This window comes from Venustampulla echinocandica, assembly GCF_003357145.1.
Source record: "Venustampulla echinocandica strain BP 5553 chromosome Unknown scaffold_0, whole genome shotgun sequence".
NCBI classification, from domain to species: domain Eukaryota; kingdom Fungi; phylum Ascomycota; class Leotiomycetes; order Helotiales; family Pleuroascaceae; genus Venustampulla; species Venustampulla echinocandica.
Window position 1 is genome coordinate 2976963 of NW_022474205.1, and position 17265 is coordinate 2994227.

The following is a 17265-nucleotide window of genomic DNA, read 5'->3' on the forward strand; positions in this document are numbered from 1 at the left end:
TTATTTCCTTTTTAAGCGACAGCGTTTCGGCTCGGGACGGGGCCGACGCGGTTCGTATATCAGACTACGGCACTTGCCTTTCACCTAGCACAGGCTGTTAGGGGCCCCAACCACTATCAGTAGCCTGTAGGACAGTACTTTGTAAGCGTAGGTTATTGCTTCTAGTTGTACGGAGTATATTTCACAAAAGCCTACATAGCACGAAGTAGAACCCCAAATGAGACTTCGGGTGGGGCATAGGGAGTTCTCGAGGTTCACTGTACTTGCACAGCCCCCCCCGTACGCAGCTATACGATTTGGCCCGAAGTGACCCTCGACTTCAGTTTATAAATAAAATGCACCTGAGTATACCCTTCAACTCCAGTACAGAGCTAGACGTAGGGCAAAACTAAAATCCATCAATTATTGCTGGCCTTGTGGCACACTGTGGGAGAGGAACAAGAGTTGATATCTGCAACGAACGATAGTAGACGAGAGTTGTGTTGGCGGCGGCCACATGAGTGACTGGTAGAGGTCTTTTCTTACTTTCTTTTAGACAGATGCTTTCACCCTATTTTTAATGTTTGCCTGCACATTAATGATTATGTCGCTGGAGTAAACGAAGGACACACGTAGCAACTTGAAGCTTCAGCAACTGTAGTCATCGCCGAAGGTGCCATAAGGATGGTATACATACAACCGGCACAAGCTTTGATGAAGGATGCATGGACGCGGAATGTTTCTGTGTAAGTCGCGATGAAGCTTGATATAGTGTCTCTGTATGATACGAGATGATGATGTTCCCACTTGTTTGATGTGACCAATGGCATCCTTGACCTGAGCGTTGATATAAAGAGTAGGAAGGGGACCGGTGGAACTTAGAAGTACCTAGATTGCTCTCTATATCAATCCTCAGATCATAAACTTGCAGCCCATGGCTTCAATTATAGCTTCCGTCAACAGGACCCCATAAAATGGAGGAAGAATTAGCCGAACCATACGGCATGAACTTATCGCAGAAGCTTGCTATGTTCCAGTGGGAGCAGTCTTGGATTCTGAATTGGATGATCGACACGGTACTCCCCAACCTTATTTGTGAGAAATAGAGAAATTTGTATCGTAGACAGATGAAGAGAGATATTTCAGCATTATAGCACCTGGCCCAGTATGCTCTGTAATTTGATAACTTGAAGATAAACGGAACAGAAAGCATTTCAGTATCGTAGTCTGCATTACGCACTTGCAGATTTCTATTAATGTCAGAGTTTACCATCACATCTCTAAGAATAGCCGCTGGCCACTATCATAACCGGGACTGGAAGATACCAACGGCTACATCACACAATACATTGTAATAAAACGATGTTGTACAAGCATTCGCCATGCCATACCATATAATGGCACCTGCCATATAGCAATACGACCCTCATCATCTCTTCCCCTTGATCTTTCTCTTTCCTCCCTTATTCTCATGTGCGTTGCTATTGATCTCAGTATTCCCCCTGAGCGCCCCCCGAGATCTTTGATACGCCAAAACAATATTCTGCACGCTGCCCATATCATGCTTGGGTTTCCGCATATACGTCAACCTGGCCCTTCTCGCTCTCTTCTCCTTTCTTTGCACAACCTCAATACCCTCCACATTCGGGCTATAAATCTTAAACCACATCTCCACACCGACCCTGGTCAGCTCATTTCTCAGCAAAATTCCAGTATCGATACCACGCCTCCGGATGTTGATGCAGACTCCAGCAAAGGGGTCGCCATTCTTCAGTCGTACGAGAAGGATATCACCGACGTGGGCGGCTTCAAGATTGGCTTTGGAGAACAGCTTGGTGCGGGCGCCTGTTGGGTCGAGGATGGCAACCTGCGTTTCAGTCACGGATTTGATGGGTTCCTTGAACAAGGATGCGGCTGTAGGTGGTGGAGGAATCGCTTTTATCTTCTTTTTGACTGTAGTGAAGTCAATACCTCGTTATTCTAGAGCAGTGTCTTGATCTCAGAGACGTACCTGTAGGAGTGGCATCGATGGGCTTGGGCTTGTAATATGTGGTTAGTGTCCTCGTAGCAGCCTTCTGTAGTCGCGAGCGCCGTAATATGGCCTTCCAGCAACTCAATGGCCGTAACGTGGGCATTGTGGGTGCCATGGTGTTTAATGTTTAATGGAGAGAGGGTGATGTTCGCGGCTCAACTTTCTGAGGTCTCGAAAATCTAGCGAGGCTGTGATTGGCTGTTCTTTCCAGGCTGGCTCGACAACTAAATTTCTCGACAACGCCAGAGTATGGTCATCCAACTTCAAGCAAAACAGCTTCCCAATCGACCAAGTTGAAAAGCCAAGTCTCGTTGTAGCCGCCATCCAAAGCGCAGGAAGAGCACCATGAACGGAAAAGGTGCCAGCGTTGCGCTGGGCGTAGTGAAGAGCACATCAATATGTCGAGCAATTCAGCAACGCATGTTTTCGGCCTCCTTAAAGCGCCAAAAAACAGGTACCTAGCCCTTTATGCGATTTCAAGTTTCCAATACTAACATAGACAGCTGTTATCCCCGTCTTCGAAAAGACTTCCTCCTCCGAACTCGACGATGCCCTTGCTCTCGTGCGCGAAAAAGTTATTGTACCCGCATATCTATCCGCCTCTCAAAGGAACATGATATACCGACCACGATACAAGAAGCTCCTTGAAAACGAAACTATGGTCGCAAATATTGCTGGAGAGAGGATTCGCCTGACCCATGTTGATTCTATGACAGAGTTACCGAATACTAGAACTACATTCCACAAACTGTTATCGCTCATGGTGGAAAAGGGAGACTTTAATAATATGCCAAAATTGCTCGAGGGACTTCATAAGGCCAACTCTGCTATTATGCAAGATAGGAAGGCCCTCAGAAGTCTCATTGGATCGATTCGGAGGGCCGACCGACTAGACATCTTGATTGAATGTCTTAGGCGTAGTTCAGACACGGGCTTGACACTCAGGACTCCCGAGTTAGCGGAACAAGCTATGCGAGTGACATATCTCAAAGCCTTTTACGCTGAATGGGATGTCAACCATACAAAGAAGGCCCTGCACTTGGCGGAAATGCTGCTGGACTTAATGGAGGACCCGAAGCATTCATATACGAGGGCAATTCGTGGTGGCACCAATGATCCTCGAGCTTCACCGGACATTATTGCCATACCTCTTATTCTGGCTGCAACGAGAGCTTCTAAACATCTTGATGGCAAGGATGAGGAGGGTAAAGTAGAACAATACGCGGAGAGACTGCTGGCGAATTGGATCAATATCAAACCCGCACGACCTGGAGCAACAACTCTCCAAATGCTAGCGCGTAAAAATAGGTGGCTCGCCGATACGATGTACATTCTTCATAGCACAACAGCTGCTCTGTCTGTCTTGAACTCAAGTTCGGATATTGCGATAAGATTGAAGGAGAACTCGTTAAAACTGAAGGAAGAGGCCAAATCGGTGGATATGGAAATCGGCAGTTCAGACTGGGGGAAGGAGATGTTGCGTCAAGGGCCTAGGATGTACCAAACGGTATATAGTACCGAGGCGTCATGATTAGATGGGGGCACAAAGCTAGGCCGGGACCGCTCAATTCCTGTGTATACCATGTAGATAAAATGTACAACTACGTTAAGGAAGCACTATGTATTTCTTAAGATGCTCCGGTACTGCATCAAGCAGCTTCTTTTCCGATAACCATTTCTTCGAAAATAGTCGGTCGGCATATCTGTACGCACCGTCACACAGAACCGTCACGACGGTATTCCCCTTTCCAACCTTCTTCGCAACCTCTTCCGCGGCCGCCACATTCAAACAGGAACTGGCTCCCAAATAAAGTCCTTCCTCATCCAAGCAGCGATATACCATCTCGATGCTCCTCTCATCGCTGATATGTAGTGAGCCATCCAGCAAATCGACATCCGGTTGGAGGTTGTCTGTGACACGACCCTGTCCAATTCCTTCCGTGATACTGGACCCCGCCCGCTCAACGAGCTTTCCACCTGAGCTGATGTAGGAATGCAATACACTTCCTGGAGGATCCGCAAGGAAGCATTTGACCTTTCCATCCGACGCTGTCTTTAAATAGCGCGTAACACCAGCCAGAGTTCCCCCGGTTCCAGTAGCACAAGTGAACGCATCGACTTTTCCTTTCGTCTGATACCATATTTCTGGCCCCGTAGTCTCAATATGTGCCTTCCGGTTAGCGATATTATCAAACTGATTTGTCCACACAGCATTATCCAGCCTCTCTGCGTGGCGCTTGGCTTGGTGGTTGTAGTTCTCCGGGTTATCGAATGGCACAGCTGGTACGGGATACACTTCCGCGCCGAGTAATCGCAGAAGATCAATCTTCCCTTGTGACTGCGTGTTGGGCATATAAATAACCAAATTGTAGCCCTTTGATCTACACACGTGTGCTAGGCCAATCCCAGTATTTCCAGCTGTTCCTTCAATTACTGTTCCCCCAGGTTTCAGCAGACCTTTCTCTTCGGCGTCCTTTACGACGTACAGTGCCGCTCGATCTTTGATAGATCCTCCCGGGTTCATGAATTCTGCCTTTCCTAACACCTCGCATCCTGTCGCATCTGAAATATGATTCAGTCGTATTAAAGGCGTGTTACCAATTGCTGGCTTTCATTAGCATGGTCTATACAATAGAGGCGGGGTTCATCACCCACCCCCAGTGAGTCCCTTGACAATTCCTTGAGCCTTGGATACTCCAATTCCATATTTATTAGAACCTTCTAATTGCGCGGCAGTCTCGGCCGACCTTCTGGCGGCCGTCGCAAAGCGTCGAACTCCGATTCTAAACATTGTGTATGCGCAAGCTAATCGTTCTCTTTGCTTTGTCAGTGCTAATTTTCTTTGACGTTGAAGGATGTCGCGATCAGCAATTTGGTCAGTTCTTATCAGCACGTGATATTATGGTTTCTCCAGCAACGCAGTGTCACCAAATACGATTGCGCCCCAACGCGTTGACCCAAGGAGGGACAGTTAAACATCGACAATCGCGCCAAACCTAGGACTTCTAACACCTCAACTTGCGGCTAACAAGGTCAAGATATTTGAAACAAGTTTGCGAGCAGCCCGAGATTGAATGTGCGCCACGGCAGACTAACAGAAGCACCTCCACGATGCCTACCCGCGTATCTTCAAGGTCTACCAGAACCTCAACAGCAGTATCGCACAAATCTTCCGTTCAGACTCTGAATCCACGCACCTCAACAGCGTCGAGGGCGTCTGCCTCATACGCCGAGATCCCAGAGGAAACGCCAGACAACGAACTACGAACCCAAGTATCATCAATTTTTCGAGATGCCCAACGGACGACAGCTTCACACCGGAAGCTGGTCATAAACCTGCGGAAAATCCACGAAGCATGCTGTTACGAGCCAACAAGCCAGAAGACAAAGAAGACTGGGGCGGAGGAATTTGACGAGGATCAATTTACCTACGAATTCACACGATGTGTTTTGCGTGTGATGCCAGTGAAGAAGAGTGAGACTGTAGGAGAGCGCGCAATTCGATTCATTGGGTTCTTTCTTAAACACGCCAATGAGAAAGACAACGAACTTGCTCCGGCGGGTGAAGATGAAACGGGTATTATGGTTGAGACACCGAGTACGCGACTTACGTCCCATCTTATGAACACTATTCTTCCACTATTGACCGCGAAGGAGAAATTTATACGATACAGGTCAACACAACTGATTTCTCATATCATCAACTCCCTAGAAGCCATTGACGATGATCTTTTCCAACTTCTGCGCCATGGACTATTGAAGAGAATTCATGATAAGGAGGCAATGGTTCGGGTTCAAGCTGTCCTAGGACTTGGAAGACTAGCTGGCAATGAGGCAGATGGGGAAGCCGAGGACAGCGATGACGATTCTGGGGCTGGATTGCTCGAAAAGCTTTTGGAATTGATGCAAAATGATCCTAGTGCAGATGTGAGAAGGTCGCTTCTGGTCAACCTACCAATTTTACCATCGACCCTACCATTCTTGCTAGAGCGAGCTCGTGATCAGGATGCTGCCACCCGACGAGCGCTTTACTCGCGGCTACTCCCCGCGCTTGGTGATTTCAGGCATCTTTCTTTGTCGATGCGAGAAAAATTGCTCCGATGGGGTCTTCGCGATCGAGACGAAAACGTACGGAAGGCTGCAGGGAAGCTATTCCGAGAACGCTGGATCGAGGATTGTGCCGGAATTGCTGAGACTGGTGAAGACGAGGTAGCAAATGGAGAGGCTAAGGCCCCAAACTTTGAGGGCCTGCTTGAACTTTTGGAACGAATTGATATTGTTAATTCTGGTGTTGAAGGTGGTGTCGCGCTAGAGGCTATGAAAGGGTTCTGGGAAGGTCGGCCAGATTATCGGGATGCAGTAACATTCGATGACTACTTCTGGGATACGTTGACAGCCGAATCGGTCTTCATGGCTAGAAGCTTTAATGATTTCTGCCTCAGCGATGGAAAGGGGAGGTTCGAAGCGCTGATCGAGGAGAAGATGCCAGAAGTCACAAAGCTGGCGTTCTATCTGCAACGATATATCACTGTCCTTGCCGAAGCTTTGAGGAATGCTGCTGCACAGGAACTGGCTGAGGATGAAGAGGAGGATGATACTGTGGAGCAGGAATTTATTGTGGAACAAATGCTTCACATTGCCCAAACGGTGGATTACTCGGATGAAGTTGGACGTCGGAAGATGTTTGCTCTTCTACGGCAATCTCTTTCCCTTCCAGATATGCCAGAGGAGGTCACAAAACTTACCATTGAGACGCTTCGTGGTATCTGCGCTGGGGATGCAGCTGGCGAACGTGAATTTTGCAGCGTTGTGCTCGAAGCTGTGGCTGACGTTCACGATACAATTATGGATGAGCCAGAGTTTGAAGACGCCAATGAGAGTTTCCACTCTGCTAAATCCGAAGTCAGTGAAGATGGCTCTCCAGGAGCACCAAGCAAGAGTTCCAAGAAGTCGGAACTTTCGGAAGAAGAGGCTCGAGAAAAAGCCATTCGAGAGATTATGGTAAATATGAAATGCTTGCATATTGTGCAATGCATGCTCGAGAATGTGGAAGGAAACCTTCAACAAAATGTGGATCTTGTTGCAATGTTAAACAACCTAGTTGTCCCTGCAGTTCGCAGCCACGAAGCACCGGTCAGAGAACGTGGTCTCGTCTGCCTGGGGCTTTGCTCTCTACTGGATAAATCACTCGCTGAAGAGAACTTGACGTTGTTCATGCACTTCTTTAGCAAAGGCCACTCTGCGTTGCAAATCACGGCCCTCCAAATTCTAACTGATATTCTTGTTCAGCACGGGGCTCATCTTCTCGACAGCAATCCTACCCTCCTAAAAGTCTACCTCAAAGCATTGAAATCTGGCACCAAAGCTCCTGAGGTGCAGGCAGCAGCTACAGTTGCCGTTGCAAAGCTCATGCTAGGGCGTGTCATCTCCGATGCCTCGACCTCCATTGATGACTTGCTCAAAACACTTATCGTCCTATATTTCGACCCGAGCACTGCCTACAACCAAGGTGTACGCCAAACCTTGTCATATTTCTTGCCTATGTACAGTTACAGTCGAAAAGATAATCAAGATCGAATGAGGAAGGTAGCGCTTGATGCGATGCATAAGCTTTTTGAAGTCCAAGAGACCCTAGATGATGAAGGCGAGGCTGAGGTTGATATAATCAGCCTCAACACCATCGGCGCGCACTTAATCGACTGGACGGACCCGAGAAAATGCTACGTGCCTGGTAATCAGCTGACGCTGAGCGATGAGGGCCCGAAGAAAGCTGTTAACGGGGATGTGCATTTATATTTCGCCCGGGATCTGTTGGAAAGGTTAGGGTCGAATATTAGCCGTACGTACTCTCTCCTTTCTGGTCCTTACCGCTCTAGCACGTTGCTCGCAACTAATAATGCATAGGCGATGAGAAGAAATCCCTTGCTCCATTGCTCGCTAAACTGTACATATCCCCTACCTCGACTGAGACCCTGATCCGCGAGGTTTACGAGGAAATTTCTGTAGCTGTCGATGAAAAACTGATTGCGGATGCAACTGGTCGGAACGCCCTCTACAAAATCCACGTTAGCCTTGGCAAGATCGTCAATTCCCTTTCTGAGAAAGAGAGATCCGAAAACAAAAGCCGGAAGAGCAGTGTGGCGCCAAGTGTCGCAGACGAGGATAGGTCTATATTGCCTAGGGAGGCTGATGAAGTTGATGAAGCTGAACGCGATATGACCGGGTTAGTAAAAGTCGAGGAGGGAGAGGAAGGAGAAGAGGAGGATGATGATACAGCTACTGTGATTGCCGAGCAAGAGCCGAAAAGCAGGAGAGATTCCCTTGTAGAAAGCTTACTTAGTGATGACGACGTGGAGATGACTAGCTAATGCTACGGATATGTATTCTATGAGTGATGAAGAGTGGTGGATGGTTTTGGTTGGGTATTGACTGGCGTTGTGTTATTAAGGCGGACCTTGGGTTTAGGCACTAGTAACTAAGTAATTGCATAACTACATCTCCCACTTGCCATGCTAGATGATTCTCATAGAAACGCTTTATATGCCGAAGTGGGTAATTTTATAGCTTAGGTTTCTATTTAAGTAAGTAGCCACGAAAATGAAAATTCCTCTATACTAGACAAGATTTACAACAGCAGGTGCCGACAGTACAAATATCTATGTAGAACCGATATGCCGGGGTTGGGCTTCTAGTTTCCCTCGCCCTACCTAAGGGTGTCCCAAGATACCCCAAGATATCCCAAGAGGTACTAGGATGTGTCAATCCTCACAAAACCTCTCTGGTCTCTAGCCTTAGCTTCACTAGCAAAATCACTGTGCCATCTACCGTGAACATCTCTGATATCCTCTCGTTCAATCTACGAAATAAAAATCACTTCCAAAGCTTTAGCCACCTAAATGTTTGGGTTTCCACCTGAGACTGGCGTTTGTCAAGATGCGGAATATTGGGAAGAGGCTGACACTAAGACTAGCCATAGAGTGGATTCAAGAGGTTGATAGTTCAGTTGATGCCGGTGCGTGGTGGGACGGTGTGTGGTGGTCTCGCCATAAATCAGAAGGGGGTGGCAACAAGCGTCTCACCTATATAAAACTTAATTCCCTAAGAAATCACAAATCTTGAAAGCGGCTCCTATTTTTTGGCTTGCGGAGTTTAGACGTTGTCAAATCGCCTGAAACTACCAGTTTCTAGAGTCCAAACCCTTCCAATTTTCCGTTTCTCTCCGGCTAAGCTGGGAGATAACCTATGGCCACAGTTGTTATCATATTAGGAGTCGAGATCCTTTCTGAGATTCAGTGTGAAGAGAGCTTTCTGCCAAAAGTGCGTGATGAACTTGAGTTCCAACAAGCAGTTATTCTCTTATTCTCCGTGGACAGCCGGGTGAGAACCCCAAGGGTCTGGCAGATGGGGATGAGCATGACAGATGATAATTGTCTTGACAGACAATCACTATTATGACAAACAGCAAATAATTTGAAGACGCCTAAATCATTCTGCTATCTTTGATCTATTTGGACAGACAAGACACCAGCATCCCAGCCAGTCACAAATGCATCCCCATCATTCTAGCAAGTTTTCAACCCCATTTCCAGTTTCTTTCAGTGTCCTCATGTTTCTTTTCCGTCCAGTGCTAATACTTATATGAAGTGCAACTTACTAGACCCCTCTATTTTGGTGAAGGTCAAGGTTTCCTAGACCCCTAAAACTTTCTTTTACTAATTGATAAATCTATTCTTAACAAATGCTTTCGCAGTAATTTATCTCCAATGTATCTTCAATGTTGTAAATTTTAGATATTCTATGATGCTAACAGGAGCGTACTCCCTTAAATGGGGCTCCTACTCGCATAAATTTGAGATCGAGAATTTGCGGTCTTCTCATAATACCTCGAAGAATATTGAGGATGGCACAATACTTAGTGGTTTAGATAGGGCTGAAAGATTTTCGCCCCCGAGTACAATGACGCACCCTAAATCTCCCAACATAGTTTCCTAGAATTAAATATTTTGGTGTTCCTGTGTCGACGTTCCGTGTGGAGATGCGGATTTAATGGTACCATACCACAGCATAACAAATTGATGAAGACCAAAACTTGGAACGGAGTAGTTTGGACGTGGGCGGGGATAGCTTGATGGGACGATCCCAGCAAAAAGAAAACGGGTTACAGCATACTACAACACTTCAAGATTCTAGATGCCGATATGACTGGTTTTAATTCCTCCCAATGCTAGTTTAATTATATACAAAAACAGAACTTCCGTCGTTCACTTTCCTCAATTTTCGTCATCTGTAGCTGAGGTATTTATTGGCCGTTCCACTGTAAAATTGGTTTGTTAGCCATCTTGTAATTGCTCAAACTTTTGAAGGTAAAGGGTGAACATACCACAGCAGGTCCCGGCACGGTATAGCTCTTGAAATTATTGTAAATATTAGCGGTATATCCAGACTCGTCGCCCTTAATAAATCCCGGGATAGACACCAGTGGGCCAGGGTTCCCAGAGCCTCCGTTGGTGACGGTGACTTGTGCGCAGCTAATGTAGAATTGGGGGATGCCGGCGGGGTAAGGGTTATGGATTGCAAGTTGTTGCACGCGGAGGAGATAGTCGCCGCTGGGGAGGCCGGCGGGGAGCTTGGATGTGTAGGTTTCTGTGATAATGTGAGATGATATTTTCGACAGTAGAGAAAGAGGGGACGTACGTGCTAGATTCCAGACCGCGTTTCCGTTGGAGTCGAAGGTAGGACCTATGTCTTGGGTTTTAAACCAGACCGCACCTGACCCGTCGAATGTTGCCGCAGTTTGGCCGGATGGGACTTTCGCCATGTAACTGTTTTGATATGTTGTTAGTATAAACTAAATAGCAGGGCGTGGAGGGGAGGATTACAATGATACTGGGCCTTGGTGGTAGACAGCCACATCAGTGGTGAACGAGAACGAATCGCCCGCCTTGACCGTGATGATCTGAGTTGACGCTCCAGTCAATCCTCCAACATTGCATCTCAGGTCGCTTGATGTTAGATCTGTGACGGGAGAGTTGTAGTTTGTGTTTGGCCTAATGTATTGGTATACCGGGAACTCGGTTCCACCATAGGTGAGGCGTTGGAATATGTCTAACCTCCATTAGCAACAAGAGCTTCCTATATAAGTTGTGCACTTACAATGAGCGGAAACTTGGCTCAACAGGGAGAGGCCAGCGGCCAGAGATGCGACTGCTTTCATGATGAAGAGATAAATTCAAGATAAATTTACAATTGAAAGAGCGATAACACTTGCCTCGCAACAAACAACAAGAATCAAAACTAGAAAACGGACCATTTTATATCTTTCATCCCGTGTCCTTCCGCCAGTTCCCACATGCCAACCCTGATACCAAGAATTCAATTTACCATATCACGCGGCATAATGTATTTTCGGCATCAGGATAGCCGCTATGGGGATTCCCTTCTACCCAGCGCTTGTGTGATCGGGAGGACGTCATCCATGGACTGAATCTAATCTTTGCTCCATATTACCTGTGGTAAAAATCCACGGAAGAGCGCCACAATAGGCATGTCGCGACGACTGGGGCCGTGGAGAACTGGGGAATTGCGGGGAATACTTTATGCATTTGGCATCAGTGCCGGAGGCGGATGAATTAAGGCAGTCTAGGTTAATTTCAACCTATAAGGTCTTGGAAGTATATAAAAGCTATGATAAGCGTGGAAATAGAGTAGAAATATGGCTTGAGGTCGGTTCACGGCAACTCTGCCGTGTATAGGGAGTATGTGTAGGGCTGCTCTAGAAGTATGCCGATCTCTATAATAATAAAGACCATGTCTAGAATAACAATTAAAGCCAGCACCAGGAGCCCAGATGTTCAACAAACAGATTTGATATCAAAAGAATCTATCGGAGCAACGGGCCGTACACGTAGCTCCCTTCTCGCACCCCAAAAGTCGAGCAACTTGAACACACCAAATGAGCTTCGGAGGAGAGGGGGCATCTGACGATAATTCACGAGAGAGACAATGACAAATCCCCGGATACACGAGGATGGTACGCACACCCTGCTTATTTCAATGGTTTGGATGAAATCTCTAATAACCACTGTATTCAGCCGCGAATCGACTTGGAAACATCGTGGCGCTAGAACCCTGGCTAGTTTCATGGCTGCCATCTTGAGAGAGTTCTTGGCGGAGCAGGCCATCCGTTATTTGCTTGGGGGCGCCGGAACCTGGTGAGATTCGGAATTGACGGGAGTCTTCTAGCAGTTACAAGAATAAAAGATTGATGAACTAAGATGTTGAAGCGGAACGGCATCTAAAGGGGTTTATGCCTTGGGCGTGAAAGCTTAGCCACCAAACTATTGTCCTTTTCCTTGACACTCGAAATAGATCCCAACTTGAAGCGTGCGGATTTTCGAGTTCAATATCTAGATCCCTCATCTGTTCAAGGCCCCACAAGAAATACGTCTCGATAAACATCAAACGTATGGAGTATAGCCATGTGTGCTTTATTAGAGGACGTGGAAAAGTCTATGTAGGTGTCCCAGCGAAAACATCCAGATGCATCACTCAATCCTCTCCCAGGTATATCCCAATCCAACGAGTCAAAACTCCTATAAAACTCCAAGCGCTTTGCTGCCAATGTACAACTGGATATCCAGCCATTCCCTCATATACACATCTAGTATTTCCCTCTCCAAGTACAACTAAGCATCTACTCAAAGTTACGACGAGCCGTTCGCCGGCGGCTCAGGATTGGCACCCTCCTTAAAAAATCTCCTTCTCCCCTCCCTGTCCCCCGCCCAATCTCTTGTTTCACCAACCGGCGTGCTAATCTGCGTCTGAGTCCTGTGAGCCCCGCTAGAAGTAGCAGTAGGACTGGCACTCCTGGACCTATCTGGCATTCCGGGGGTAGAAATGCTATGTCTTCGCGTGGTAGACCCCTTTGGTGGTAGCGGTACATCACGATGACTGCTTGGTATCATCGGGCCGGGATGGAGGAGACGATTGAGGAAATTCGGCGGATGGCGGTCAGTGCTCTTACTCCTGCTGCGGTTGCGGCTCTCGCTACCGCTACCGCCCGGCCCATTTGTGGCCATCGAACTTTGCCTGCGTAGAGATGCTGCGTCTTCTCGACCTTCGTTTAATTGGAGATTTTCACTGGGGAGAAGGATAGCACGATCTAATTCATACGGAAGGCCACGATGGCGACCACGAATTTGCATGGAGATAATGACAAGTTTGCCGATGACTCCAAATTCCGCAGAGAAGGATGCGTTGATGGTGGGGTACCCGAGTGAGAGACCAACAGTACCATATGCACTGACAATCTCAAACAGAACCGTGAATAGAGTGAAATCCGGATCATCACCCTGAAGTCGTTTGCCTTCCGAGATAGCAAGGATGAACAGTCCTAGGAAGATATACCAGAGATCAAAGGATAGTTGTCGCCGCAAATGCGCACCAACGTAGGACGGTTCACCTTCGTCCTCAGTTTCTTGTGAGGCCGAGCCATAAATCCCTAAAGACTTCTCTTCATAGACGTTCGTTCGCCGAACCGATATTGCAATGGGAAGTACGGAGATATACATCATTATGAGGTATGACACTTGAATAGCGGGATGAAGCTGGGAAATGTTTACAACGGCAAAGCCTGCTGTTCGGGTCGCCACGGCTTGGAACCAGCCATCTAAAACTCGGATATTGACAGGAAGTTGGGTGACAATGGTGTTGCCGAGCTAATAAAGTCAGTAATGTATCAACAGAGGTTTGGGGCATCTCACATCAAGAATAATAAAAAATATTAGATCCACACCATTCAGCATCACCAATATCCAGAATAACCACCAAGTTGCTTTTGATGGGAATAACAACGTGAAGCACCGACGTGGATGGTCCAGCAAAAACCTAAGCTCCTCCCAGATGCCACTTTCCTTAGGAACGTATAATGAGGTAACCCAGATGATGAACCGAAGGATAACAGGAAACCCAGTATTCCCCGCAATAATAAGGAAACTCAACAATACCAGCGGCCAAATCGCCTGCTGGAAAGAGTTCATACTATCTGGCGTAAGGGTAAAGCCTAAATCGGTGAAGGCTGAGTTTGCGGTGTAGAATCCCCACCAAACCCTTCCTTGGCCAATATCAGTGACAACCGCCCCAAAGGAGGGGCTTCGCAAGATCCATGGCACCAGACCCAATATTCCAAGTAAAGTAAAACCCCAGAAATAGAGAGTCAAGACTAGCGCTAACGACTTTAGCGACCGATACTCGATGCCCCCCAATTCTTCCCTTTGTGATTCTGTGAGATCCACGAAGGCGGAATTTCGCCCAACTGTGGGCTCCCAACTCAGATACGGCATTGTGTCATCCTTATCTCGTGACAATGCACTCCTGATCCCCTGAAGAGTGGCACTTCGCGCTAGGGAAAAATGGGCAGGATGGCCCTCCTGTGCTTTTTCTGATTTACTGCTAAGGAACTTTGGTTTGCGGAATTTGAACACATTTAATGTATGTTTGGCGGCTTCAACATCATTGGCAATACGCTCTCCAGGTGGCGGCCTCGTTGGCTCTGTAAATGTGAGATTGCGAGGCCTGGTTTTCCGAGTCTCGGGGACTTGCTCGTCGCCATCCACGGCTGTATCGATACTATCTCGCCGGGGGCTAAATGTTGACGCTTTCCCAGATAAGGTGTAATGCATATTATCGCCATGGTCAACCGTCTCTGGTGCCATGCCAGCATCAGCGTCCCTTGGTCCAGGAATGCGAAGTACAGCGCTATTATCTGGGTTACGTTGGCGTTCTAAGAAGGCAATATGATCTTCGTGATTCCGTCGCGTGGGTATCCGGAGAGGATCGTCCGTCTGTCCATTACTTGGTTTCACCTGATCCGCAAATTTGATCTGGGTCTGAGACCGCTGAACGGTTCCTACTGATGCTCGGTCATCTTCAGACTCTGAGCTTTGGCCCTTGCTAGCACCTTCGGAAGTACTGGACGACGGGACTTCCTCTCCTTGGTGGAGTTGCTTTCCCTTTTCAAGGTGATACTTCAAATCCTCTGGCACAGCACGGTCATTCGTCATGCCGTTAGGCACAGTTGTGTTATGCATCACGACAATGCTCCGTCCTCTGACACCCATCTCCTCCTGCCCGATATCCCGTTCATTTGTCTTCGCTTTGCTCATGGTTTTCGATATGCTCCTCCTATTCTTCTTGGCCTCCTTGGCAATGTGTTGGAAGCGTTTCTCGAACCAATATAATCTTAAGAAGACAACAAACGTATGGATGGTAATTGGGTTTGCCAGCATTGGGATAAAGTATAATACGAATTGTTGGAATGTATTCAACTTATTGAGATCCACGGTGTTGAGGCCGCTCTGTGTGGCCACGCCGGTCCCCATGAAGAGGGCATCGATATACTTGATATTCCCATGAGGATAGAGGCATATGGAGCCAAATAAAGCTATCCCAATGATGTAGAAATCTGCAAAAGGTCGTTAGCTTGGGAGAGGAGGGATTGGTGCGTTAAGCAAGGGGGAGGTCAAGGATAGGGACTCACAGTGCACAGTAATAAAATTAAAATGCGGGCTTTTCGATATGAAGGAGGGCTTCAACGAGACTATCTGATGCCAGATATCATATAGAATAGAATGCATCTTGAAGGTGGTTTGAATCTGAGAACCAAGTCTTCAAAGAGACCTCCGCAGCTGGCTAGTTGTGAGCTGTAGATGGCTACTAGCCAGCAATGCAGAAGGGTGCCTATGGGACGGCGGTAATGGCGTCCTAGCTGTTGCAGCCGCTGCTCGAATTGGAGGAGCCAGGTCCGGCCAAATCCATTACTGCAACTAGTCGTAGATGCGATGCGAAAGGTGTAGAAAAGGCAAGCAGACCGTTGAAGTATCGTATTTGTGAGGGGCTGAGAAGGCGTTTCAGGGAGAAAGTTATTCTTGTCTGCTCTGATGCGGTGCGGTGCAGCCGCCGGGCCCTAGCTGTAGCCTTCCAGGTGCTTATATCAGTGGCGATAGTGTTTGCTATATGGTTCTGCTTTGAGGGCGAGAATGATGCGAAAAGGAGGGAAGATGATGGCGGACGTAGGCGGACCACGGCGTTGCAAGAGGCACCAAGCAAGCACCTTGGTCCAGGTGGGTTTTCCCCTTTGCTTTGATGTTATCATGGTTATGGGTGGCGCAGCCAGAAGCCATCCACGTGATCACCGCCGCTTTACACTCTTCAGCCTTTTCAGCTTGTGTTCTTGAGTAACCTCCGCCATCCCGCCTCTAACTCACCAACCGGTGCATATCTCAAAGAAGTACGAAGTAGGAGAAGGGGATTCTAGAGCTTCTGAGTTCTGTATTGGCAGAGGAAGATCGGCCCAAGGTTATAATGACCTAGGTACTTAAACCGCGACCTGTCCCGACGTAATGATCCCAGACAGTGCCGGGGAACGGGGATTCATATTGCTTGGGCGATGAAATAAATCTTATATCTCGTGGCAAGGCAAATCCTCATACTGTACCTCGCTATTCCTGAAATTATGGCTACTGGCTCATCATATCTGCAGCTCCACCGTCTTATTTCACCAATAGCCTCTTCCTGCTCCTTCTCCAACATCTCCTCCCTCTTGGGTTAGTCACTAGGGGGTAATCCCATATAGTTCCCATCCTAGCTCATATCGAAATGCCGTAAATAAGAACGTGACCGAGTTTTGTAAGGAGCTGCTCATGGAGAGGGGTTCCTCAAGATTCGCGAGCTACCCTTCGCATGAGAGCAGCACAGCCTGGACGAGAGACTGGCACGACAATACAAGGTCACAAGATGGTAGGGGACTGCCGTTAGAAATTGAGATTGGAAGTAGTTCATTTGCATCGACGCTCGTTTAAGACGTAGGAGGGAACGTTATTGCGGAGCTGGCCATTTTATCCCTTCTAGCCTAATCGTTCGCTAACGATATTAGAGTATAGAAGGGAGATGATAAAAATACCCGCAACCCTATTGGTGTCGAATGTTCTCAAGATCTACCGACCTTTGAGAAACAACCTATGGCTGAATTGGCTATAGTATATCTACTTTCGAGAAATGAGTAGCCGTGGCCTGGGGATTTACTACTAATTAGGCTCGTTTCGTAGATTAACTTCCGGAAACTTGGAGTTTATAATAGATCTGCCCATATATAAACGTCCACCTCCGTCTATGGGTTGATTGACGATACCGCGCTCTCACCACATCCAACCTTGAAAATTAATTACATTAAAAGCAGGACAATAAGATCAATCGAG

At 47.4% G+C, this 17265-nt stretch overlaps 6 protein-coding genes across 6 annotated transcripts; 2 read left to right on the forward strand and 4 right to left on the reverse strand.

Annotated features, from left to right (window-relative positions):
- Nucleotides 1-1408: 1408 nt before the first annotated feature.
- BP5553_00913 (Translation proteins SH3-like protein) lies at nt 1409-2126 on the reverse strand (the record flags this gene model as incomplete). Its single annotated transcript, XM_032009536.1, has 2 exons — nt 1409-1932; nt 1991-2126. 2 exons carry the CDS (start codon nt 2124-2126, stop codon nt 1409-1411), a joined length of 660 nt encoding a protein of 219 aa, XP_031873590.1.
- A 230-nt stretch (nt 2127-2356) lies between these two features.
- Nucleotides 2357-3542, forward strand: BP5553_00914 (uncharacterized protein; the record flags this gene model as incomplete). The annotated part of the gene is made up of 2 exons (XM_032009537.1): nt 2357-2465; nt 2515-3542. 2 exons carry the CDS (start codon nt 2357-2359, stop codon nt 3540-3542), a joined length of 1137 nt encoding a protein of 378 aa, XP_031873591.1.
- Nucleotides 3543-3617: 75 nt separating this feature from the next.
- Nucleotides 3618-4802, reverse strand: BP5553_00915 (Cysteine synthase; the record flags this gene model as incomplete). The annotated part of the gene is made up of 2 exons (XM_032009538.1): nt 3618-4615; nt 4667-4802. 2 exons carry the CDS (start codon nt 4800-4802, stop codon nt 3618-3620), a joined length of 1134 nt encoding a protein of 377 aa, XP_031873592.1.
- Nucleotides 4803-5122: 320 nt separating this feature from the next.
- Nucleotides 5123-8379, forward strand: BP5553_00916 (ARM repeat-containing protein; the record flags this gene model as incomplete). The annotated part of the gene is made up of 2 exons (XM_032009539.1): nt 5123-7850; nt 7916-8379. 2 exons carry the CDS (start codon nt 5123-5125, stop codon nt 8377-8379), a joined length of 3192 nt encoding a protein of 1063 aa, XP_031873593.1.
- A 1931-nt stretch (nt 8380-10310) lies between these two features.
- BP5553_00917 (Uncharacterized protein) lies at nt 10311-11225 on the reverse strand (the record flags this gene model as incomplete). The annotated part of the gene is made up of 5 exons (XM_032009540.1): nt 10311-10325; nt 10392-10654; nt 10706-10833; nt 10891-11116; nt 11165-11225. 5 exons carry the CDS (start codon nt 11223-11225, stop codon nt 10311-10313), a joined length of 693 nt encoding a protein of 230 aa, XP_031873594.1.
- Nucleotides 11226-12714: 1489 nt separating this feature from the next.
- On the reverse strand, nt 12715-15645 carry BP5553_00918 (putative potassium transport protein 1; the record flags this gene model as incomplete). The annotated part of the gene is made up of 3 exons (XM_032009541.1): nt 12715-13728; nt 13774-15473; nt 15549-15645. 3 exons carry the CDS (start codon nt 15643-15645, stop codon nt 12715-12717), a joined length of 2811 nt encoding a protein of 936 aa, XP_031873595.1.
- Nucleotides 15646-17265: the final 1620 nt, after the last annotated feature.